At 44.4% G+C, this 25,330-nt stretch overlaps 1 protein-coding gene, 1 long non-coding RNA gene and 2 other non-coding genes across 17 annotated transcripts in view; 1 reads left to right on the top strand and 3 right to left on the bottom strand.

Moving 5' to 3' along the window:
• The first annotated feature begins 1,249 nt into the window (after positions 1-1,249).
• Positions 1,250-4,469, top strand: LOC129735483 (uncharacterized). Its single transcript, XR_008731169.1, has 2 exons — positions 1,250-1,790; positions 3,206-4,469. It is a non-coding gene; the product is annotated as an uncharacterized LOC129735483 (long non-coding RNA).
• Positions 3,849-25,330, bottom strand: part of PUM1 (pumilio RNA binding family member 1) — a 78,000-nt gene continuing 56,518 nt past the window's right edge. For 9 of the 14 annotated variants that reach the window (XM_055703502.1, XM_055703505.1, XM_055703503.1 and 6 more), the window contains 11 exons: positions 24,944-25,087; positions 23,693-23,989; positions 21,585-21,821; positions 15,762-16,029; positions 15,103-15,232; positions 14,243-14,377; positions 12,770-12,907; positions 10,981-11,106; positions 10,209-10,330; positions 8,582-8,774; positions 3,849-5,613 (listed from right to left, as the gene is read on the bottom strand). In XM_055703502.1, coding sequence (XP_055559477.1) covers positions 5,482-5,613; positions 8,582-8,774; positions 10,209-10,330; positions 10,981-11,106; positions 12,770-12,907; positions 14,243-14,377; positions 15,103-15,232; positions 15,762-16,029; positions 21,585-21,821; positions 23,693-23,989; positions 24,944-25,087 — 1,922 coding nt within the window. In that variant the 3' untranslated portion in view covers positions 3,849-5,481. The remainder of the gene's footprint in view (positions 5,614-8,581; positions 8,775-10,208; positions 10,331-10,980; positions 11,107-12,769; positions 12,908-14,242; positions 14,378-15,102; positions 15,233-15,761; positions 16,030-21,584; positions 21,822-23,692; positions 23,990-24,943; positions 25,088-25,330) is intronic. The other 5 variants (XM_055703504.1, XM_055703516.1, XM_055703512.1 and 2 more) reach the window with 2 other exon arrangements.
• LOC114015292 (small nucleolar RNA SNORD103/SNORD85) lies at positions 8,167-8,252 on the bottom strand. The gene has a single exon (XR_003559141.1). It is a non-coding gene; the product is annotated as a small nucleolar RNA SNORD103/SNORD85 (small nucleolar RNA).
• Positions 24,778-24,869, bottom strand: LOC129735773 (small nucleolar RNA SNORD103/SNORD85). The gene has a single exon (XR_008731639.1). It is a non-coding gene; the product is annotated as a small nucleolar RNA SNORD103/SNORD85 (small nucleolar RNA).

The raw sequence follows: 25,330 nt of genomic DNA, 5'->3' as shown, positions 1-25,330 counted from the left end.
GGGGAGATGGGGGCGGGGAGATGGGGCAGATTGGGGAGGTCTCAAGGGGAGCTAGAGCAGATTGAGGGGTCCCGGGGGGAGATGGGGGGGGAGATGGGGCAGATTGTCGAGGTCTCAAGGGGAGCTAGAGCAGATTGGGGGGTCCCGGGGGGAGATGGGGGGAGCTGGGGCAGACTGGGCAGTCCCACGGGGAGGTGGGGGGGAGGTGGGGGGGAGCTGGGGCAGATTGGGGTGTCCCGAAGGTAGATGGGTGGAGCTGGGGCAGATTGGGCATGTCTCAGGGGGAGCTAGAGCAGATTGGGAGGGTCCCAGCGGGAGATGGGGCAAACTGGGTGGTCCCGGGGGGAGCTGGGGCAGATTGGGGAGTCCCAAAGGTAGATGGGTGGAGCTGGGGCAGACTGGGGGTTCCCAGGGGGAGATGGGAGGAGCTGGGGCAGACTGGGAGGACCTAAGGGGAGACTGGGGAGTCCCAGGGGGAGGTGGGGGGTCCTGGGGCAGACAAGGTCACCTCAGGATAGATGGGGGAGAGGCACCAGGGCAGATGGAGGCCCTGGGATCTGTCTCCAGGAAGGGACCCCCACTCTGCCCACTCCCTCCGTGGGACACTTGGTCACCCCTGGGTGGGTGCTGGGGCCAGGGCCACCCCCAGGCTACAACCCGGGAGGGGGAACCCCCCCTGGGCAGGGCCGGAACTTGCCCTCAGCACAAAAAAAAGGGGGCAACAATGGGCTAAGAGGACAGGGTGGTCCCCGGTCATGACAGTGGCTTCCAAGGGACTGCCAGGTCACCTAGTGGTGGCTTTGCTCCGAACTGGGGGATTCGGTCACCCTGCTGGGCCCGGGAGATTGTGGCTCTGGGTGAGATGGGATGAGCCGGGATGGGGCATCAGTAAGTCCTTCCTCACACACACGTGTAACTCCTCTGAATGGCGTTTGCATGCTTTCTCTGAAAAGCCTAAATATATACTCGCCTTCCCATAAAACCCCTCATGTGAATCCAAAATATACACGGGGAGCAGGCTGAGGGGGGAGCAGGGGGAGCAGCTGGGGCAGGGGCTTTGCCTTCCCAGCATCGCCGGTTTAGGAGGGGAAATCGGCCAAATTCAGCTAAAAATGGAGATGCAGCCCCTGGCCTGGAGCATGTCCTGCGGCCGAGCATCCTCCCAGTGGGGCACTCGGGGCAGCCCTCCTCTTTGGGGGGTGCAACATCGTCGGAGGGGGTCTGTCCCGAGGTCCCCACCTGAGTCACTTCTCTCTGTTTTAATTGTGCTGTAATTAGAACAATCCAAGCTAACAATATTTTTTTTAAAGTGCGCTAGTATCATCAGCAAGAAGCTGGGGGGGGAGAGCAAAACCCGAGGAAAGGCTTTGGGATGGGGCGGGGACCTGGGGAGGTTCCTGAGGCAAGGGGTATCCCTAGGCCGGAGGGTCCCTGGGGCAAAGGCGGGGTCCCTGGCAGGGGTGTCTCTGGGGCAGGGAGTCCCTGGGCGGGGGTCCCTGGACAAGGGGAGCGTGGAGCCGCGGGCCGGGGGCGCGTTGCTGGGGCTGCACCGCCCCGCCGTGGCCGCGGCCACCCCTGCAGCTCCGCCGCTGCCCCTGGATGGAGCCTGGAGGCAGAAGGCCCCGTAGGTCCCCACCAAGGGGTTGTCACCCGAGCGGTGGCCCCTGAGGAGCGACGGGGAGAGAGGTGCCCCCTACAAGCAAGTCGGGGTCCCGCGGGGGGTGCGGCGCGGCTGCCACCGCGTCCTTTTCTGCCCCACTGCGACCATGGTCCGGTTCTGTCGGGTCAGGGTGAGTGTGATAAACCCCAGCCAATGTGATGGACCCCACTGGTGTGATGGAATCCACTGATGTGCTGGACCCCTTCGCATCCCTCCTCCAGCAGCAGCCGACAGCCGTGCTCATGATTAAAAGCCCGCACAGACCGACATGGCTGTACCCTTCCCGGCAAGCCCCCGCCGTGCCCCCTCCCTTACCGCAGCAGGCCCAGCACCACCAGCCAGGGGACAGCTGCCCAGGCTCAGCCCCAGCCATGCTGGCCACATCTTTCCTCCCAGCTCAGGGACAGAGCAGGAGCCTGCGGGTCTGGGCAGGAGCTAAACCCATCCTTGACACCTTTGCTGCGCTGCCGTGGTGGGACAGATGCCCGTGTTAGGCACGGACCCATGAGTGTCTGCAGGAGGAAACGGGGAGCCTGGGGAGACTGTCACGCTGCTCTCCACCTGAGATACACATGCTCAATGCTAATTAAATTAAACTTGAAATATACATATATATCCCTTGCTTTCACCACGTTGTGCCCCAAATCTACAGCCACGCTGCTGCCTGGCTGAGCTGCTCAGCACCAGGGTTTAAACAAAGCATTGAAGAGCTGTAAGGGCTACAAGGGCTGTAAAAACTGCAACAGCAGGAGCCCCAGAGGCTCTGGGATGTGGGACCCGAGTCGTCCTATACGCTCATGGCTTGGTGTGATGCCTGGCCCAGAGGCACAGGCTGGCTCCAAAACCAGGGCAAAAAAAGGTGTCAGAAAGCCCAAGTCAACTCTCTGCTACATTTAACAATGAGTGTGAAAACAGATTAAAACTGCTGCTGAGTTGCAGGGGTACGGGGTTTTGCTGAGAGGCAAGCAGAAGGAAACGGCAGCGTGGGAAGGATCAGTAATTTGATACATTCTCCAAAATCAAATGTTTTAATGCATAAGACAAAAAACTAACTTCCTGCAAGACAGGAAGTTTCTACCCCTCCATCAATTTATCAGATGTCACCCTGTTTGCACAAATGCTCAGACTTCTCAGGATTTCCCAAATGACTCTGTCAATAACCTTCAGAAAAGGGTCTTTAAAACCAGGAGCCGCCAACCTGCACTGCAGGGACAGGGCAGGTCCTGTGCGCGGGCAAAGGGAGGAAAACTGGTGGGGAGAGGTGGCTGACTTGCTCCCCAAGCAAGGGTCCCAGCTGGAGCCCTGTTTGAGGGCACAGGGGATGTAACGTGCAGAGCTTGAGTTTCTCAGTGACAGGGAATTCGACAATAAAGGACAGACACCACTCCGGCAGCAGAGACACTGGGGGCAGGGGTGGGATGTGACAAAGGCAAGCAGCACAGTCCAGCACCAGGCTCCCATCCCATCACTTCTTGGGCAGGAGAGCTTGGGACTGGGGAAAGTCTCCAAGGAAACACGCACTGAGCACTTGCTTTGCTTTTCTAGCAATTCTCCGTGAGCCAGGAAACATCACACCACCCAATATTGCTGGGACACCCCCACGCTGGCTGCTGGGTGCAGCTCCCCAGGCCCCTCAGAGCGCCCTTCCTCCCCACACCCCAGAGCACGAAGAGGAGGAGGAGGATAGAAATGGCTTCTGCACAACCACCAGCTCTGCAGAGCACCAGCCCCAGCGTGCGAAGAGGGCAGGAGGGTGAAAGCAGCAGAGGAAACCACCAGCAGAAGACAAGAGGTACCAGGGGACGTTACTCCCGGCCCCTCTTGCCAAGTTGCTCTGCTTAAACTGAGCCAGAGATGCAGGGTGGCTGCCTACCTCCAACTTGTTGCCAGAGGATGGAGGCTGCAGGTGCTATGAGTTTGTGTGGGCTCTGAAGAGGTTTAGATGTGCTCAAAGAGGAGAAGGGGCAGAATCCAAAGAGCCAAAACGCCAGAGCCCATGAGGATGGTGGCAGTGAGAAGCAGTGACAGACAGGGGGTCACTCCACTCTTCGTTTTCCACATCTATCTGTTGTTGCTCAGAGCAGGCGCAGCTGCCCTCAGCCAACACGGGGAGGCTGCTCTTAAATAAAATAAAGAGGCAAAAAGATGTGGGGGTGGCACTCTGTCATGCTGGAAGCAAACACAAAGCCAGATTCCAAAGTTCTGTATTTTTCAAAATAAAGATCACACATTGTTTAGAGACAATCTACACAAGAGTTACAAAAAATAGTCGCCCAGGCATAAGCATACACAGGTTTGTTAATTATACACATATGGTTACAAGTGTGCTTGCAAAAAAGTTCATTGGAAATATACACAAGGCTCTGTAAATGTACACCGCGTAGTGTTACAATTCTATATTCAAACAAGGAAAATTGACAGTATGTTACATTCACTTACAAGTAGACAAAATGCAAAATACAGTTCATCTTCTGTACAAAAAGGGAAGGTGATTCACACTTTACAAGGTGAAAAGGGACTCTGATTGTAAGGAAAACTAGGGGATCCTGTACTTTTGCACTTTTTGTTTCTTACTGTCACAAAATAAGCAAAACATTACTTTTTAAGAGTCAAAAAAACACTATTTTGAACTGAATAATTTTTGTATAACATTTAGAAAGGATTGCTACTGTTCAACTAGGTGACAAATAAAACCAAGCATTTATTTTTTTTTTAAACATTAACTAGGCTGTATAAAGAGAACATTTCCTTCAAAAGAAAAAATTTACTTCTGGTTGAAATTACAATTTACAATATACAACACTATATGCTACGACCATAAAAGGTGTGAATATACACTGAAATGCACAGGTTTTGCTAATTTTTTTTCTTACCAAAAAACGGGTTTATGTCAATTCAAACTTCTCCACATTTACATTACAGAGGTTTACAAATGTACAATTGTACAGTCAGAAGTATGTTCCACTACTAGGGTACATTATAGATACAGATCAGACATCAAAACAAGAAAATACTACAAATTTTTATATATGTAAAGTCTACACCAAGTATACACTATATATTTATAGAAGCAAGACCAAAGCCGAGTTGGATTTTCTTTTTTTCCTCATGCTAAATAATCAAATTGTGTCTCTCAATGTTAACAGAACAAACAGAGTAGGCAGTAAACAAGTACACCCACCCCCCCACCCCCTCACTTTAAAAACTTTCTGGGTGCATATGTTTTCCTCCCCAAAACCACAGCTAAGCTACCTCCTTTTGCATGTTAAACTGAAAAAAAAAAAAAGGCAATTAAAAAGTTTCAAAAACTTAATTAATTTTTTAACTGAAGCTTTAGCAAGTTGATTTTTAAATATTTATAAACAGCGTTAAATGCATCATTTGTGCCATTTAACTAAAATTCAAACTTCTTGCTGACTTTTGACTAAAAGGAGAAAAAACCAGGTATTTGCAAAAAGGTTGCCTGCAAGGCAGATGAATTAAAAATGGGGGGTTTTGTTTTCTTCAAACCAACCACCCTGAAAGTTTCCACATTTGGAATATAGATACAACAGTGAACAAAAATGTGGCCTTCCATGTACATTTGATACCTATGTACAAGTATTCTATACACCAGTAAAACAGCAGGGCAATTAGTTAATTAAAAAAAATAATTAGTACGTTATGCATAATAAAATTAAAGAAATTTACAAAGGCTTTTTTTTTTTTTTCTTTTTAGCAGTTTAGCAACCATAAAATGTTTTCTAACTGTATACTGGAATATCGCTGGTTGCTGGTTGTAGATACCGGATGGCCAGTGAGCTCCTCCCCAGTGCGCTGCCTCAGATGATACCGTTTGGTGGCCCGCAAATGGGCCCCAGGTCCACCCCATTCTTCATGTAGTATTTCTCCAGCTTGGCCAAAATGTGTTTGCCATAGGTGTACTTGCGCAGCGTAGCAATGTGAGGCCGGATCTAGAGATAAAAGAAGAGTGGGTGAAGCTTCGGAACCAGAGTTACAGCCACGTCAATCCCGAGCGAGCTCTGGGTGCCCCATGGCCAGAGGGGCTGGCCACCAGTGGGCAGCCAGGAGACCACAGAAATGCCATTTACTGTAATCACATCATTTACTGTGAATCAAGCTAATGTTCTTTAACTCATGGATGTTATTTTTAGGAGGAACTTCTGGTCAAGCAGGTGGCATCGTCTTGAGCCGTATTACTGGAATCCAGCCGGATCCAAGTGTGTGGATGGATACAGGGCTTTGTCCCAAGAGAGGGAGCCAGAAAGACATGACCACTGGGGTGCTCAAGCTTCCCAAGGGTGCCTGATGCTCTGCCTCCAGCCCAGGGGCAAACACACTAAGGTCAAAAAGGCGTCAGAAGGGTCTAGTGGGGCTGAGCAGCTTTTGCTGAACACGAGCGGGGTCCTCTGCCTCCTTCCAGGCTACAGGCTGAGCTTCAGAGCTGCTACAAGCCTGGAAGAGCTGCTGGTAGGAATTTCAGCAGCACAGCTGAAAGAGCTACTGGGAGAGGCAAGCAGCATTAATTCTTGATTAATTTCTGAACCTGACAGTTAAAATGCTTATTTTAAGCAGGGAAGAGGTCTATGGAAGCAAACTTCACCCGCTCACACTGTTGCAGAGTATAAGTCACTTTCAATGGCACTGTCATTACTGTAGGCAGAGTAAAACCACCTCTACTGCCAGAGCACCTGAACAAGGAAAGCTGTTTGCATTGTACCATTATGCTGCTGAAGTTCTCCTGGACAGTTTCAGAGGAATGAGACATAAGAGCAATTCCTTTTAATTGCTAGATGAGAAATATCCCCCACCAACAGCACATTCCTGTAATAACACAATTACGATGGACTCCCTACAAGCTGCAAACAGGGTGAGAAAACAGCCAGCACATGGTGTACCACACTCCCTGCTCCCCCCATGGATACACCACCATTACTCGCCTGCACCAAGACTGACCATAAAACTGCCATGGGAAATCCATCCCAAACTCATCCATTTCATCAGCTCAGCCTCTAGCCGTTTAAATTCCTATTTCACTTCAAGGACCCCTCTTGTAATAATCATAAATTTATGTCTTGGCCCTCCACACATCCCATTTCCATTCCCAAGCCCACCTCCAAGACTGCTGCTCTGAGGTTAAGCAGAAGTAAAGCTTCCCAGGTCCAACAGTTTGCTCTTTGTTTGTCTCCATTTCCAAGATCTTTTTTTTTTTAACTAATAGAACTGTTTAAATTACTTTTCAGTATTATTTTTTTTCAATAAAAGTGCTGTCTTTAACAATAACACAAACTGCTTGTTTGTACTAATAGCAATTTTCACAGTCCAAAAGCAACAGTCAATACACTCAATTTTCCCAGGCTTTCACTCAGCTTGATAGCATAGCTGAAATCTTCATCTTCACTCAGTCCTATTTAAGCTGTCATCCCAGTTTTATTTTTGACAGCCACACTGATAATCTAATTATCATTTTATTCAAAAGACTTCGCTTGACAGGAAAAAGAACAAGTCAGTAGAGATCATTTGGGTGGGTTATTTTTCAGTATACAAATCTCTCTATATACAGATTAGCAAAATCCACAGGTCATTCTGCTACAGTTAAACTGTGTATATCCCTTGCCATACATTTTTATTTAATTATATTCATAATTTCTTTTGCACCAGTACAGATTTTGATTTAAAAGAACTACTCTGAATGATTCCTAAACCTAAGAATTAACCTCCCTGAAGATTATTTCAGCTGCATTTATGTTGTTTATATACCAGTTGACTGCCCTGTGTGGGTAAAAATCAGCTCCCTTACACAGATAATACCCACTTCTTTTTACAGAAAAATCGCTCGGTCCATTTTACTCAGGGTTTCTTAAATACACTCGATTTCATTGGGATTTGAATACCTGACACTCCTCTCAGTTCCTCTTAGTAAATACAGGTTTTTCCAAGATAGTGTTAGTATTTTATTTCTAGTAAGAAAGTACCAGCTGTTTTTCACAGAGTAACAGACCCTAAAACATGTGACTGAAGAAAATAATCTCAGTTCTACTACACATTTAAAAGCCTATTTTTTTTCCCCCCATTCATTACAAGTATGAAGACCCACAAATGTGACCTTTAAAAGCAGGAAAATGAAGACGTCACCTGATTTTTACAGCTTCCTGCCCTTGGGGGGGCAGCAGGCACATAGCCTTGGGAGGTAGGACTGGCAGTAATGCATTATTTAATTCCAAAATGTCTTTCCTTTTGACAAATAATTAAGTCCTGAAACTGTTACGCATTTAAACACCACAGCATAATGCTAACTGTGGAAATCTCTCATCAAAACCGCACTCAAAACTGAGAAATAGAGAATCTGATGAATAGCTGCAGGCTCAGGTGCTACAGCAACACACCCTGTCAGTGCAGCATTACCAGCCAACCCGCCTGTCCCTATCAGGGCTACAAAGCAGGGACATGAAGCAACAAGACAGCATGGGCAGCCCTCAGAAACGCAACCCGCAGGTCTGCCAAGGTCTGGCTCGGCTCCACTGAGCGCATAGAATTGCTCTCATCAGTGAACGCAGTTCTCAGTGAGGGCAAGTGTGTCATCATTGCCAGACCTTCAGAGGACCCTTGCAAGGCACCAACCCATGGCACTGGCTGCAGTAAGTCTTGGCATTTTTCAGCAGTATTTGCTATACCACAAGCGTGGAACTAGGTTAATAGGTCAAAAAGATTGCTAGAAGCAACCAGCTAGTTTTAAGTCCAAATGGCACCTTTATTTCACACTGTCGTATTTCAGCTACTACTGAAACACACAACTTTGAAATACCTCTGTCGTTAGGAAATTCTAATGGCAAAAGCAATCATCTCAGTCTTATTTTCTCTCTGCAACCAGTGTGGCAGCGACAAGCCTTACATCCTTATCAATCGATGGCAGCTGCTTACCTTGTGCATGACAATCTTCCGCTGAGCTGGTTCTGCCACATCGATCATCTTCTGTACCACGTAGTTGGCGTACTGATCTTTCATCATGGTGTATAAGGCACTGTGAGGGCCATCATTCATAGTGCACACCTCATCAATCAACATGGCACGTTCCGTACGGGAGGCGTGAGTAACACATTTCTCCACCACATTGCTGTAACAATAAAGGGACAACCTGTGAGTGTGCAACATCTCTGCTGGGCTTTTCATTCCACCCCAGGGAGCTCTCTTACACTTCTAGCAAGGGCAGACCATCTGGGAGAGACACGTGCTGGCACATAAGTTCAGCAACATGAAAAAGATGAGCAGTCCAAGGCACTTGGGATCTTAGTGGGAATTTGGAGGACCTGCTCAGGTTTTATTTCACCCAAATTTGTGTAACTCTATGATGATGTTGTATTTGAGATCAGCATCTGTTCTCCTGGTGTGGCCATTAGAGAAGCAGAGAGTTGTTCTTCCGTTGGTTTTCTCAGTACTGGAGCTTGACGGGAACAGAGGTCCAAGGTTATAACAGGGAAATGCTTACCTAGGTACGAAAGATTTTAGCAAAGGCAGGGAACTTCCAGAATTCCTGCATCTATTACATGACTAGTCTCTGCTCTCCAGAAAGCCAAGTTAATAGGTTCATAGGATATATGAAAGGGGATTGAGAGTTCTGCTAGTCTTATTTTCTGCATCCCTGACTGCATCATAAAATCACCAAGTGGTTTGCCACAACCAGTGCTCAGCTTGGGACATCCTACACTAATTCACGCTCCATCTGGAAAGAAGTTTAGGAAAACAGAGTAAGGCAAGTCAGGGAGAAAGAATCTGAAATAACATTAAGACCACGTTCTTCTAATTCTTGTTAATATTACACTTCCCTTGTGTCCATAAATACTAAAGCACTATTTTACTTATCAAAAGGGGGGAATATTGAGCCTTTTAAGAGCTCAGCCTTCATGTTCAAATGGCTAGAAACACACACAAAATGAATTTATGGATGTGGAAAGTATTACTTTTTCTTGACATGGACTAAGGTACTCTGATTTTGCTTCCACCCATGTGTAGCTCTGTAGCATGCGGACTAACAACCTTGGACTGCTGCAGCTTCCCTGAGAGGACATCATTATGCATATCTCAAAAAGGAGGGCAAGACTTAGCACATAAAAAGCCCCGATTCTTCCATGAAAAGTGGGATGAAAAAGAATTGTTGCTATATTGACTTCCCAAATTCCCTCGTGGCTTGACAGCATCCCAGGGGCAGTGAAATGCTCTTACGGTGTGTTATTATTTAAGGGATAGCGACCACTTAAAAAAAACACCAAAGCAAAATAAAGAAAACACCACACACAAATTCTTGGTCAAGTTCAGGAACCTGGATTAGACCTACTCTTCCAGATCTTCACCCTCACTCATAACAAGTAAAAGTTACCCTGCCAGTCACTCATCCCAGTTTATAAGCAGTTATAAATAGCACTCCATTGTTAAGCAAGAAGTTATTTTCACCTCTTTTCACCTACCTACACCCCACCCCTAACTATTCTGCAACTCTAGCATGTGCCCATGCTCCCACAGGGTGTGGAGACTTTAAAGAACAAATTCATACCTAGCAAATTTATGCTGACTCAACACAAGCACGTTTCCTCTAATTTCTGCTACAATCTTGCTCTTATCCTCAGGCCGACCGTGTTCTAGTACATGCTGGATAACATAGTTCCCATACTGATCCTGTTTGAGAGATAGCAGAAGCATGTGACAAAACACAGACAGGAACCATTAATATCAATCTAGTTCCCAATGTGCATTAAGATTTACAAACTTGAACTAAACACTAATTAAAACAGCTACTGTACAAATCACATAAATACTTTCTACTTCTACAAAAATGTGCATTCTAGAGTTTTACCAGGAGGTAAAAATGCTACATCTTTGCACCAATTATAAAACTCAAACCAATGTCCTTCAACAGGGAATGTCAATACAAGAGGAAAGGCAGCTAGGAAGGGGGTGTGCATAAAACCAACACATTTTAGGAACCCCAACAACCTGGCACTTTCTTTTCCTGGAAGTAATCGGCTCTTCATATCAAATCCCTTTAGATGTTACTTGCACTGTAACTTCTGGAGTGAAAGCATTAAGACACACACCCACTCAAGATTCTTTTCAAAAGGAAAGTAACTACAATTTTTGATACTGGCTGGATACGATGCATTTCTTGCCTGATGCGTTCCTTCCCACTCCTTCCCAGGAACGGAGTCCCTGTGTTCACCTGACCCCAGCAGCACTATAGCTGCAGTCCCAAATAGGCTGCTGGGAGCTTTCCTAATACAAACCAGTAATCAAGAAACATCTTGCACATTCTCCCTTCCCACGCTGACCTGAACAAGCTGCTCGGTGTGTTGGTGAAGTTCTTCCAAGATGGGAAGGGTCTGCTCAGGAAGACAGTGCTCGAGGATCCTCTGGATCACACGACAGCCATATGGATGTGTAGACAACGCAAAAACCTGTGTTCAACAAAGACAGGCAAGCACAGGCAGCAACACATCTGTTAGCCTTTGTGAACCCTAGAAATCTTTTGGAATTAGATGAACATGTGGTGGTTTTTCCCAGGCACGGTAGGTAATGGCAGCTCCAGATACATAAACTGAAACTGGAAACATCTGTTACCCACTGCCACAGCTCTAACTAGGTGATCACCAGCACATCACATCCCTACCTGTGCTTTAGCTTCCCCATTCATGAAACAGGAAAACAAATGGTAAAGCCTCTTGATTAATAAAAAGAGCTCTTTTACAACCAAGAATTATTATAAGCTGTGTTAAAAAACTATTTCAAAAGAATAAATCCAGCATATTGTTTGCCAGTTATGTATTTTAAAGCTATGCAGAAAATGGTATGAACCAGAAAGGTTAAAAATGCTCAGCAAGGGATTTTCCTCAATTATTTGGATTTGTTAAAAAGCCTTAACTGTGCTTAGGAGATGTGACAACAAAGAACCTTCTTTCTCATTTCTAATGGATTACCAAATCTGTTAGTAAGAACATGACACATTTTATTACTGCTGTAGTTTTCTGTCTAAAGCACAAAGTCCTATTTGGTTGCTTAAAATTAACAAAAGTAGCAAATCCAAGCAGTGAAGTTAAATTGACATTCTACAAATTTTTAGTAATTATTGAGTAAGCTGCGCAGGAAAACAGGACTTGGAAGTGCAATTAACTGCAGAAAAAGTCTTGAGGCAGTATGTTTTATCTTCCATATCAGAGTTCAGATGAAACTGAGATGGCTGGCCAAAGAAACATCAGTGCCATCAACCAAGTTCCCAGAGGTATTTCTGCCTTGCCTAACTCCCTAGTGGAAGGTCCAAAGCTAAACTCTTAACCAGTAAATCTGCTGAGCAAGTTTCTAGCTAGAATCCTCCTTGTTTTGACAGTCAAGCAAGTCCCCACTTCCACAGCTGTTCCAGGAGCAGCTGAACTAATAAAGCCTGGTTCCTGCTATAATAGCCCCAGGCTATCCTCACACCCCTGTGGCAAAACCCTCAATACTTCAAAGTCCCCCACCAAAGCCAATTAAGTTAAAGTTAGAAAAGCCCAAACCAGCGCTTTTGTAATGGAAGACAAGCTGACTACAGGTAGAATAAAGAAGCCAGCTATGCAATTAATATCCAGGACACAAATTCAGGGGAGAATACCAGAAAAAACCCCAGGAGAACGAAGCACAAATAACTGCCCTTTTCTAGGTGAAAATCATTGTTTTCCCCATGTCTGAGACCCTTGGGAAACATCAGTCCTCTAAGCCATCCTTGCAGACAAGGATCATAATGAAAGTTTACTACACCCATCACAAAACTATGCTCACCACCTTTACTATGAAGATGGATTAGTGAAAGACTTGTTTTCCCCTCCATCAGTCAAAAAATACTTGATGTTCCAGGAAAACATATTTTTTCAAGGATGCTTTACTGTGATATACCTGCACAAAAATGATAATAGAGACATGACCAAAGAGTTTCTAGGCTCCCTAACGTTGCTGCATAAACCTTTCAACTGATACTTTCTAAAATTTAAAATTCAAAATAGTTGAATAAATTACAGTCACTCTCATGCTATTCAAAGCAACATGTAAGAATACAAAGAATGAGAGTCAGTATCTTGGTCAAGGACTTACCTGTCCCTTAAATGCATCAATGATAAACTGCAGGGACTGAGGCTGCACACATTCAATACACTTCTGCACCACATGATTACCATTCTGGTCCTTCACGCACTTCAGGACGTGGCCATCCAACTCCCGTACCATCTCATTCTATTAAGAGGACAGAAAGACAAACAGAAAGCACCACCAGGATTCATGGCCGAAAAATGTAAAGTTTTCACTGCTAAATGTGGTCAAGAATATGAAAGGTATGAAGGATGCACCCGTGTCTTTCAAACTGGAAGTTTTCCTGTGGCCAAGTCCTGAGATAAAGCTGGCTGTGCTATAGAAACCACCAAGAAAAACACTGCTACAAAATGAAGATGAAGCACTCCTTTCATTGAATTTAAGCATCCTCTTACAAATTAACTATCCAAATTTAAGAAATTTTACTGATCCACAACTTCACTGTGCATCCCCCATTTTCTCCTCTGCTCTCCTCGAAGAGACAGAAATGTAAAATGCCCAGACTTCACAAAGTTTTCAGGTGTCAGCTTTATATTTCTCTAAAATGGGATCAGCACTGGGATAAGAACTTGCTAGTTCTTTTACACAGGGCACGGTAATACTGTATGATAATTAAGGAATCCGAGCTGATAAAAGTTTAGATATGACTAATGTACCACATGCAGACTAAAATCTTCACAAACAGAAAATAGAGAATGACAGTTTTGGGGAATTTAACCACACTACAAAACTGGATGCATTCAGTTTTGCAACTGATAGAAAAACAGCATTTCAGGAGCACAGAGAACTCTGACCGGCAGTGCTGGAGCTTGGGCACCACCCTGCTGACACACTAAGGCAACAGCTTAGCCCAGCCCAAAAGGAACGAGCATTCCTAAAGCCTCTTTCAGTTTTTTAATTTAATAACCTACACTGAGATCCTTGTATAACGATTCCTAACACCTTTATTAGCTAGCTTGCCTAGCTTATTTTTCATCTTAATTCATTGTTCCTAAAACCCTAGAGGAACTGCTTTATTCATGAGCTTTGAGTGGGACTCTGACTATCATCCACATCTTTCCAATGCCAGGCCTGGCTCAACAGGAACTAGTTGCTCCTTGTACATCTCACTGCTGGAAAGCAGAATATTGACCCACATATCAAAGCAGTGATATCTCAGCAAATATTAAAGGCAAAACTCTGGCACTGCTTCCTTCAAGGGATTTAAAAATGTCTTCTAGTTCACCATCATTCTCAGTTTCTCCTACATACATAATCTGATTTCAGGTAATTAACAGAGAACCAACACCATTACCAGTTAAGTGAAACAAGGAGATGACAACAAGACCCAAGAAGCATGTCACATACTTATCATGCACATCAAACGTAACAAACATGCCATAAACCAAAACAAAAAAACACCAGCCACAAGAGGAACAGAAGGTCACCAAAAGGCAAGGAACAGTAAACATCAAGAAGAAAGTTAAAATTGAAACTTACAATTACCTGCTGGTCTGGGGGAATAAACTCAAGGGCCTTCTGGATCACCCTACAGCCGTACATCTGCAGAGCAAGGGACAGAACATGCCCACGGATACGTTCTGCCAAGGCTAACTTCTGTTCCAAGCTGCCAAACTGGGAAGATGAAAACCAGTAACTACAAGCACAAAACCCTCACGTGGCCAAGTGGCCCAGCAGCCCTCCCATGCTGTCACACTAACACATTAAAGAAGAAACACTGTGCCTACTGCAAAGAAAACACCACACCTCAATGGATGTGAACAGGCCTGTTCTGTTTCTGTCAGACATGCCTGACACATGCAAAACAAACTCAAGTCAAAGGTGCTGGAGCCACCGGGGTGACATGTGCCACTTCACTAATCTTTGACAGGGTTGATACAAGACTACTGGACAGAAGAACCCCCAAGGCTTGGTGGAGAAGGAACAGACCATTTTCAAGGGGAGATGGGTGCCTGCCTAACCTAACATGAAACACAACACCTTCTCCCAGCAGATACTACTCACTGGAAATATTTCTCTTTATCCTTAAATACATGAATACTGACAGCTCAGCACAGCATCCCTGAAGAGTCCTGTTGGACCTACATCTCCTGGATATGTTGCTATTTATTCCTACACCTTTTGCATCTCAAAGCCAAGTGTCACTTCCTAGGTGAATCTTTACCAGTCCCACACCTCAGTCACCCCAACAGGAATGATGCAACTGCCTCCAGGGGGGAGGTGACATCAGTGTTGACAGATACTCACCATTTTATCTGAATAGCAGTGTTTCTATGGGCTTGTCCAATGCCTTAGGACAACAGGCATTAATTAACACTTGATGGGGAATGCAGACTTACCTCAAAGAACTTCTGGATGACGTAATTTCCAAATACATCGACCATCAGTTGGTAAGCTGCCTGGAGTATCTCGTTGAACACAAGCTGACGTTCTGCTGGGGTAGCACGCTCCAGTTTCAGCTGAATAAACCTGAAAAATATGGCTGGTGTGATGCCACTGGCACATACGCCCTCCCTCACCACATTTGTCAATACAAATCCTTTCAAAAGCCTCATATGCTAAACTCTTGCAAAACAAATCTTCAAAACACAGTTGCCCTATCCAGCAATCTGAAACCTCAAGGTGATTGAGCCACGAGGTCCATGGCCACACGTCATTGTCAGTACCCCAAAAAATCTCCTCATTCCAAGCAAAGCAGATCTCAGCAAGGTCTTGCATCCAGATGGCTCTTTAAAATGAGTTTAGCTATGCCAGTGGGACTAGCAAGCAAATTACAATACAAGCAAGCTCCTCCGTAGAGGAGAAACTCCTGGTATCAGCATTTGTTCCCAAGCAATGTTTAAAAAGAAGGGTCAGAGTGTTACACTACATGGCTTTTCACACCTCCTTTTCCTTGTTCTGCCTCTTTGCTTCAGGGTGTGATGCAAATTGCAAACAAGGCCAACTCAAAGAGCAGCTGTCCCAAAAGCTTCCCATAGCACAAGGTTTTTAACCCCACCTGGATCCATGCTGATCTTGGGAGAACTCCATGATGTGCCCAGCAATCTCCCTCAGCTGTAAGTTAGGGTACCGGTTATTGCGAAAGTCTTCAAGCAGCCTGCTTCGGCCAGAGGGCATAACATCAGACATCCCATAGCGCAAGCGAGATGAAGGGAAGAGCGTACTGCTGGGACTGAAGAGGCTGGAGGCACTGCTTGCACTGCGATACTTGGCTTCAGCTCCAGGAGCAGCAGAGATGTAACGGCCACTCCCATTTGTGAGTCCTCCTGCAAATCACAAAAACAAAGGTATGCCACCTGATGAAATCAAGTGGCCAGGGGGATTCATTTACAACCGGTGTGTGCCATTTTACTTCTAATTACTCCTCTCCCTCCAAGATGGGTTTCTGACACAGTTCAACTAGGACATACTCTCAACTATGCTAACTTAGCTGTCCCAAAAAAAATTTCAAAGGAGACATGTTCAAGCATTCCTCTGCATGGCACTGTTGTATTAAGTTCGGAACAGCAACAGATTTCAGCAAAGAACAGACTAACAACTTCTGTTTCTCACTCTGTGTCAAAACTGTCCCAACTGGACAAATGTCAATCCCACTACTTGCAACTTCTAACTACCTTATCCTCCATCATCAGGGTTTTTTTCCATCTATCCTGCTGTCATGTGAAGGAACGATTTAAAAGAAGTGTACTAGGGGTGGGGGACAGAATTAAGATGAAAATAGGCAAGAAAAAAAACAGCAAGAAGCAAGTAGAAAGATTTGGGATCTAAAAAGCAAATAACTATTAAATAAAAATCAATTAAACCCAATAAATAAATACTCTTAAAAATCCCATGCTTTCACAAATGCCCTAAAGATTTTCACCAACATTAAAGCAGCCACTGAGTTAGGCGGTAACAAGTGTATGGGGAATAGGTAATGATTTATCACATAGTTAGCAAACTGCAAGCATTGACAGGCACCAACATAAACCTTCAAAAGCTGTTTCCTTGCTTGTAGGAAATGCTCCCCAGCTATGAGCACTCCTTCCCTTTCCTGCGGGCTCGGGATCCCTCTGCTGGCCACAGACCGCACGGTGCTTTCAGCCAGCACAGGGGTGTTTCCCAGGTGGGAGGGAAAAAGTCCTCCCTAGAAAAACGTTCTTATCACATGGGAACCTGCCACCTGAAAGGCACATGTGAGGCAGAGGGGGAAAACCACCTGAAAAAAAAAAAGCTACAAGAAGTCTTTGCAAAGGAGGGAAGACCTTCAAGTCAAACATCGGTAGGGCTGTCCGCAAAGAGAACTGACATTCTCCTGGCAGCCGTGCACATGACAGTGTCTGAAATACAAATATTAAGTGAAATTAAAAAAAAGAGCTGAGTGAACTGCACCCCTCTGCCATCAATGACTGAAGGAAGCTCCCAGGCAGGAAACACTACATGAGAATTAAGTATCTGATAATGGCCTAATTAAGTTCCCCTGTCTCTCAGCTGAACAAACTGTTCTGACTTCTCCAGAGCTGGTGCCAAACCTCCATGTTTCTCGACACCTGAAAGCTTCTTGCTTTCTTACACTGCCTTGCCAATGCAGTGGCCATCATCTTCTCTACCTACCTGACTTCTTAATTGAGCAAGAACTCCAAAAAGTGACCATGTGATATTCCTTACTGCTGGAAGGACCAGGATATTCAAAGGAACAGTAAGTCACCTCTCAGGTAAAGGAAACCCAACAGTGACAAGCTGAGCAGTGGCATAATAATGTTTTCCATGGCATTCAAAGAACTCAGAAACCACTTGTTTTTTGAAGGCCTGGAGCAAGTAAAAGTCACAGCACTAACAGGCTAAAGTGGGAAACTAGTTCCTGATCATCTGCACATGGCTGTAAGAGGAAAGGGTTTAGTGCTCATGCTGTTACCTATCTTAGTTAAGAGGAAAAGCACAGTTTGTACAGAAAAAGTCTCCTCTGTCAGAGGTTTCCTGAGAAAAACCATCTGATCATTTTGGAGATTCAAAATAAACTATGAATTACTCCAGCTTTCTACCCATCTCTCTCTCCTGATGGAGATGCTGACTGCAGGTCTCCCCATGATGTTCAAGATCATACTGGGAACTAAAAGACCCGTGGGGGACAGATTTCCTAAGTTCAGCAATCACTTCTGAAATCCACCTGTCAAGCACCAAAGGCCAGAAACCTTGGAACACCTCAAGCTCCTTTATGTCAGTGTGTGGCTGGCAAGACCCATGACTCTGCCAGATCCCAGACTCCAATGGGATCTTACCAATATCTACAACAAAACAGCTTCTTGTTCAAGAGCAATACAGGGAGGCTGGGTGCTCCTGAAGCCCTCAGGGGTGCTGGGGTAGAATAAAGGGGCAAAAACCCCAAAGAAGTGACAGGATCCTGCAAGATGTTGGCACCGATCATTTCTCCTGTGTACTCAGCCAGAACAAACTTCAAAAGGGTTGTCTGCAAACCGTGTGGAGACATCCTATTGTCCGAACACCTCACTGCCCCGTGCAAAGCACTCTGCATCGACATATGACAGCAAACCAGTGTTGTACCCTGCACATGGAGGTTGTATAGAAGCGACAGCTGTGGTGTGGTTCTGCCTCTGAACATATCGACCATATCTTCTTAAAAGTGTCTGGGATGTATCCGGAAAAATCTGTGTCTGGGGAGGGCAAAGTGCACAAACTATCCTGGGGACTCCAAGGCAGACATGTTACTCAGACTCACACTGCTGCTGTAACAACTGAGTGTTTCCTATTTTGAAACGGTAAGTCATCTTCTCAGCGCTTGCTGGGACACTCAAGACAGACGTTAACCTGAAAAAATTGCTTATTCTGGGAGTGGGGAGGACAAAAAAAAAGGACAACGAAAGGATGAGTCAAGAGGAAAACACAGGGGAAGAAACACACAGGCTACTGTCTGAAAACAAAGCACTTCTTAAGCAAGCTTCCAGGGAACTTTTATAAGGCCCTCAAATTGCTCTGCAACGGAGGAGTCTGCACTATAAGAAAAGCCAGAACAATGGGGGGGAAAAGGAAGATGAGAAGATGTCTCTGTGAGAAAGCAGGTGGAAGTGTCCCTGCTGCTCTCCCCTACGGAGGGCTCAGCACAGAGGCATCAGGCAGTGCCCACCCAGCCAAGGGGACAACACGCTGGCTCTCGGGGCTGGGAAGGGCAGGAGCCAGCAGCCTCCAGACACCCCCAGTGTCACTGCTCCGATCTGTCACCCCATGCAGCCTGGTGCCAGGGTGTGCCACCAGCCACCCAGCCCAACAGTCCTCCCAGTCAGTCACAGCTAACCGATTATCAACTCCCCAGCCAGTGTTCCCAGAAAAGTCTCTAAGAAATTAAAATCCAGATCCCCATTCCAAACTGGGAAAACCCAGAGCCAGACACATTCTGCCCCAGCCTGCAGCGTGGTGTTTCTATTGGGATCAAACCACTACATACACATGGGCTGACAAAAACTGTTAGTGGGACTACACAAACTGATGTGAAGCGTAACCTGGCCAAAATTAAATTTGAGAATTTTTTTAAAAAACATATTTAGTAATTTATAATTCTATAATTTTGATAAGTATTGGGGAAGAAGAGGGCCCCTGCTGCCTCTAGCACCCAAAAGTGCATATTTATTTACAGTTGCTTTGTTCTAGTTATGCACAGTTGCGTATATTGCATACACCTTTGAGTTTAAAGCATACATTTAGCTCAACCTTCCTCCTCCAGTAGTTCTTGTCGTAAGAACTGACTGCATGGTTATTTCAGGTACTTGTGATTGCCCAGACATTTCACAAGGTCACTTTACACCACCAGGAAAAATAACTAGCTTGATAAATACACCCCATTTTTCACAGCTATGAGCCTTCAGAAAGCCAGAAGAGCCAGAGCAGAATCTTTACACACAACATAAACTCAACAAATGGTTGGTTGACTTGTGCATCATGAGACATGACAAAGTCAAACGCACAACTTACACTGCATTTAACCATAGATTTGCTGATTGCAAGTCAGATTTAATGCCAACTTCTTATGTCATTGTGTAACCCTGAAATCAAAGTTACTTGAAGTGACTCTCCCAGGTTGTCTGCCCCCACGTAATGCAATGCTAGGACGTGGTTCTAAACCAGACTGCTCTAATTTCCCTTTTTGCAGACAACACATGTGGGGGTTCCCATCTGTCCTTTCATTTTTAGATACTTAGAAATACTCCTCATTATCTTTGTCACAAACCACTTCTGGTATCACTCCCAAATAGAAAAGGAGCCAGCCTCAAGCTTCTTATAAAGGAAAAACTGTGCTGTTATAGCAGTAGAACTTATTTTATAACCAAAGCAAACCACAACTACATGTAATACTGTCTTCTGTTACAGGTGAAAGAGAAACTTAAAAACACTAAAATGATCTTTTACAGATTTCAAGGTGGAAATCACAGAAGTGCAGAGCTATTCTGGATGAGATTTTTCTTGCAGCATTATCAAGCACGAAGTCAGCCATGGAGGAAATCTGGCTACAAGGCGAGGAATATTTTGTCAAGGTGGGAAGACCCATGCAAACTGCTCTGGGGCACAACCCATTTATGTAAATGGTAACTTCGCTTTCTTTCCAGAGTTTGTTCTCACACAGATTAACCTTTCTCTGATCCAGTTTTTCAGATTCATTCTTTTGTTTGCCTGCAGGGGCAACAGACTTCTAGTGCCAGACTTGGAATCTGGTTAGTCTTCAGCATTAATTTACTGTAGCTATTTAACTGTCAGCTTAAGGCTTGTACAGCTGCATAAATAAAGCTAAAAACCCTTCCAATTCTATTAAAGCTCTGAACAAGGAAAGATGGTAAATCTAAACTTGATCTCAAAAAAATTGTATTCATTACTATTCCATGCTAACCTTTAGCCAGCATCAGATTTATTGCACATGCATGTAATAAACATGATAAATATAGTATTTGATGACTGTGTATATGCATGGAAAACTGTTCTGATAACCAAAAGTTTTGTTAAATCCAGACAGACATGTGACAGAACCAAAACAAAGTGATATTTTGAGCAAGTACTAAATTATCTGGTGCAGTTGCAATGAATAACCCATCTTACTTGTTTATGAGGCCTGGAAATGAACACTTCAGGAAGTTCAGATGAGCACTGCTTTATTATTTAACATTTGCTTTATTCTAAGATTTACTTTATTACATGTAAAGTGCTTTGGGACAACTAGAAGCTCTTCTAGAAGACATAGCTTGTGTAAAGTGATGTATCTTAGCCTCCCCCATGCACTACTGTGCTTTGATAAGGCCATATCGATGGGAGATTTTCAAAAGCAAACTCACAAAATCCTCAGCTAAAAGCTAAGCAACTGCTCCAGATAACACTGCAGGTTTCGGTTAAAAGAAGAAACTTTATTCTAAGCTCATTAGTTTTATTATTGAAAACTTAATGGGTATTTTAAAACATTTGACAAGTTTAAGCATCAGCACTACGTATTTATCTTATCCAGCATTAAAAAAACCAAATGGTATTGTTACAAGAATTGCACAAGAAAAAGATCTGTTTTTCCAAGTACTTGGAATTGTTATCTGTAATTTAGAGATGAGGAAAAAGAGGCGGCAATACAGAAACCTTCCTGTTTAACAGCTGAACTACTGCAAGAGACAAGCCCATAACACAAGTGCTACAACTGCTGCTTGAGTGTTTCACCTACTACTTCTGCAAAAGCAGGGACCCTGCCACAGGAATAAGAGCCGCAGCTAGGCAGCTCACCCACCCAGCCGTGGAGTGTGCGCATCTCTGCAGCGAGGTGCTCCCTGCAGTGCTGGGACAGCTGCAGTGTAGCCCTTACCCAGGTTTAAACTTGAAGATGATCCATGTGAAGATAAGGAAGGTGGTGGAGTCTGAGAGTGGCCAGGTCCTTGGCTGGGCAGAGGCATTCCCACAGGTCCAGGGGAGGAGGAAAACCCAAGGCCATTATAAAAACTATGTCCTATAGGTGTTAAACTGCTGGATGTCCTCTTGTACAGGTCACTGCTCCCTGTAAGGGAGTCTCTGCGGGAGCCACTGCCCGTGTTGGAGTTAGCAACTGAAAAGAGTAAGAAAGAAAAATTAATTTTGTGATGTCAACAAGGTGCCTGAGTCAACTGGATAGCTGGAGAGCCAGCACAACAGCACCTATTAACTTCATTGCACCAGGCTTTCATTTTCCTAAGGGTGTTGCATGTGCCCAAATGAAATGCATTAACTAAAACCACTTTGTTAATGATCGAGCAGAAATCCTTGATTTAAAAAAACCAGCTTGACTCCTGTCTTTGCGTTTATAGTTTTGTAGTTTTTCTACCTATAGAACACATCGAGAAATACAGCTCCAGAAACCTACAGACAGAAAGATCAAGAAGATAAAAATCTACGCAAAGGAAGGGACAGAATGAAAGGACAGCTAACAAGTGGCTTTTGGACACAAACGCTTAACACTTTGCTTCTGAACCTTCAGAAGAAGGTTTGAATACTTCAAAGTTCTTCCTAAGCATATCACTTAGTTTAACAGAAGATATTAGATCACCCTGCAAGCACTGCCTCATATTTATTCTCTGGCCGTTACAGCTAAAACAAATTCAATGTGAGATTTTGTCTATTCATGTTTACTTAAGAGCATGTACAGCTTCGTGTACACTTACTTGAAATCCTTGTGCTCACCTCTCATTATATGAGAAAACAGCTCCTGTTTGCATCGAGCTTTATTGAGATGGAAATCAGAATTCAACTTAACACATAAACCCAACATTTTTTTGAAGAGTTGTTTTAATAGTCAAATACAAACTCTTTAAATGCACTATCAACTTGAGGAAAAAATACAACTTTGCATTAAAATCTTGTCTAATAAACAGTGAAATTGTTAACTGTAGTGAGCCAATCATTTTTCATGACTGCACACAAGTTCCAGAAGCAACAGCCTCACATTTCTATTCATGGATTGAGGGAAAACAAGTCTGTGCATCTTGGTATTGAGCAAACTAGTAATTGAATTCAATTAGTTAAATAAACTGAAGTGCAAGAAGCAAATGCTACGTTTACCTGAATCCAAGATGGTTCAAATTCTCAGTCTAGGTTTAAGAAAAATATTTACAATAATGTATATTTAAAACTGTGATTTGATGCAGTGACAGTATGTCCCTCAGTCTTTTCTGATGGAGCAGGTTCAAAAGGCATGTTTTAACTTGCCCTTCACACAGATGAAAGCAGAAAAGTACAGGACATAATTACTACCTCTAAGACTAAGCAGTAATTAAAACAATTGTTCTACTTCAAAAAAACCCACAAAACTAGGAAAAAAAAACACCCCAAACCACAGACATCTTTCTGGTTTGGTTTTATTCTGAAAGAATCTTTGTCTCCAACTGCCTAAAAACCCAACTAAAAACAAACCATATACGTAACATTTCTCACAACCACAATAAATGACTTTTTTTTGTGTATGATAGAAACAATTCACAGAACAAAGCACAGAAACCACCTCAGACCAGTTGTTTTAAAATCATGAAAAGTTACTTAGCCATTATTCTGAGGTAGGAGTTAGCACACGGATGGATACCACTCGAGCCAATTCCTGTTAGCCCAGTGTCTCCACTGAGCACATGCAGGTAAAGGCAAGAAAATTCAAAGCTGTTCAAAAACTTAGATCTGTAGCAACAAAGCAACGACTGATAATATGTATAACAAAACAAATTCATTGCTTTAGTACTTCTAACTGTATCATCTACTAAAAGAATCTGCACCAGAAAGAGCTGCAGATTTTGAAAACCAAAGTAGTCCCTAAAAGAAAATTTCCATTTAACCTCAGATACATGAAGAGGAGAGCTCAGCAGCTCAGTGCATCAGTGGCTCACAAGCCCCCTAGCTGCATTTGGAGCTATCTGATGATCTCCTTTTTCCCCAGGAAGAAGTTGCTGTTCTTACCTGCGGTCCCAAATCCTCCCAGCGCAGACCCCAGCGTGGCACCAAGAGAGCTGCTGCTTCCAAATCCCAGGGAAGTGTTGGCAGGCTGGGCAGAGCCCTGAGAGAAAAGCGAGCTGCTCTGGGAATTACTGCTGAGAGAGCTGTTGCCGTAAAACGAGCTGGATGCCAGGTTGTTAGTGGGCTGCTGCTGGGGCTGGGGCTGGGGCTGCTGAGTTCCTAGAGGGCGAAATGGTCCGTTTGTCGTTCCTGCCAGGCCACCCGCTGCACCATTGGCCGAAGCTGCAGCTGCTGCAACCGCTGGAAAGAAAGTAATTGGAAGCATGGACTGAAAAAATCCATTTTCATAGCAGTTTTGCAAGTTAAAACTTAGCAGGTTCCTTTTATTTACTATAGATTTTTTTCTTTCCTCTCAGGATGAAAAACTCTCTTTCGTGTCAAATTGCATAGTCTCTTTACTTTATACCTGAACTCCACAAGTCTTGCACGTAGCTACTGAATACCAACAATGCCTAGTTATCATGCTGCTTGTAGTATTAGAGCTACATAGATCAAACATACAAAAGAGTTCCCTTTCTCCTGAGAACTAAGATTCAAATCATTAACAGCCACACACTTAGCAACATCCAACTAAGAAACGCAAGTTTTGAAATACGCAAAATTGTCCTTTAGTGCACAAAACACAATCTTGCAGTGCTAAGAATGTCAAAACCAAGTATTTTGTTTATCAGCCAGTTCCAAAGTAAAAGCAAAATAAACAAGGAAAATAAACAAAGAAACAATTAAAAGGCTCATTTTATAACCTGTAACTAACACTGGCAAAGACTGCTTACACACGCAGATTCTGACTGAAAACAATCCTTTCAAAGCCTTGAACTCCCAAAGAACCCTAATAAAACCCAAAACAACTCATGGCAAAGGCCAGGCGTGTAACATTTTATACAAGGTGATCATTCAGGAGTCCTACACAGGCTAAAACATTTAATTATGTGGAAAGCTAGATAACAGCAGACAAATTTAAATAACTGTCACAAAACTCTGCAAAAACACTAAGAGTTTACACGACGCCACCTCTCTGAGGCTGTTCTGGAGGCTCAGCCCACAGTGAGCACAGAGGATGTTCTCAACAACAATCCCTGCGATGGATCTCAGTGAGGGCAAGTGTGTCATCATTGCCAGCAGAGCCCAGAGGAATTCAGGTCCACCCCCTGCCAGGGACAGAACAGATTTTCACTTGACGGGACTGGGACTCACCAGCTTGAGCCGCAGAAGAGCTGATGATGACTGGAGCGGGCGCTACCAGACGGACAGGGGCCCCTAGGCCATTCCTGGCCCCTGCATTCACCACAAGAGCACCTGTTTGGTCATAGTAAGCAGCAGGAGCCAGCACTGGGTAACCTGAAGAGGCAAATTGCAGGTGCACAGGTAAGGTAACAAGCAATGCAACACATGGCAGATCAATCATCTTCTGACGAGTATGGTGCAACAGGATTTTTTGAAGCAAAATCTGAATGGAAAAAGAAAAAGCAACAACAGCTTTGCTCTCCTGAAGGTTGGGGCCAGGGGGAGGGGATTCTGTCTTAACAGTCTACAACTTTACAGTAGTAAGACTTTCAGGTAAAGAAGACTCTTTTCCTTCCC

The sequence above is a fragment of the Falco cherrug genome, chromosome 3 (assembly GCF_023634085.1).
Source record: "Falco cherrug isolate bFalChe1 chromosome 3, bFalChe1.pri, whole genome shotgun sequence".
NCBI lineage: Eukaryota > Metazoa > Chordata > Aves > Falconiformes > Falconidae > Falco > Falco cherrug.
Note: the sequence above shows the minus strand (reverse complement) of the source record. Positions and strands in the feature narration are given on the sequence as shown.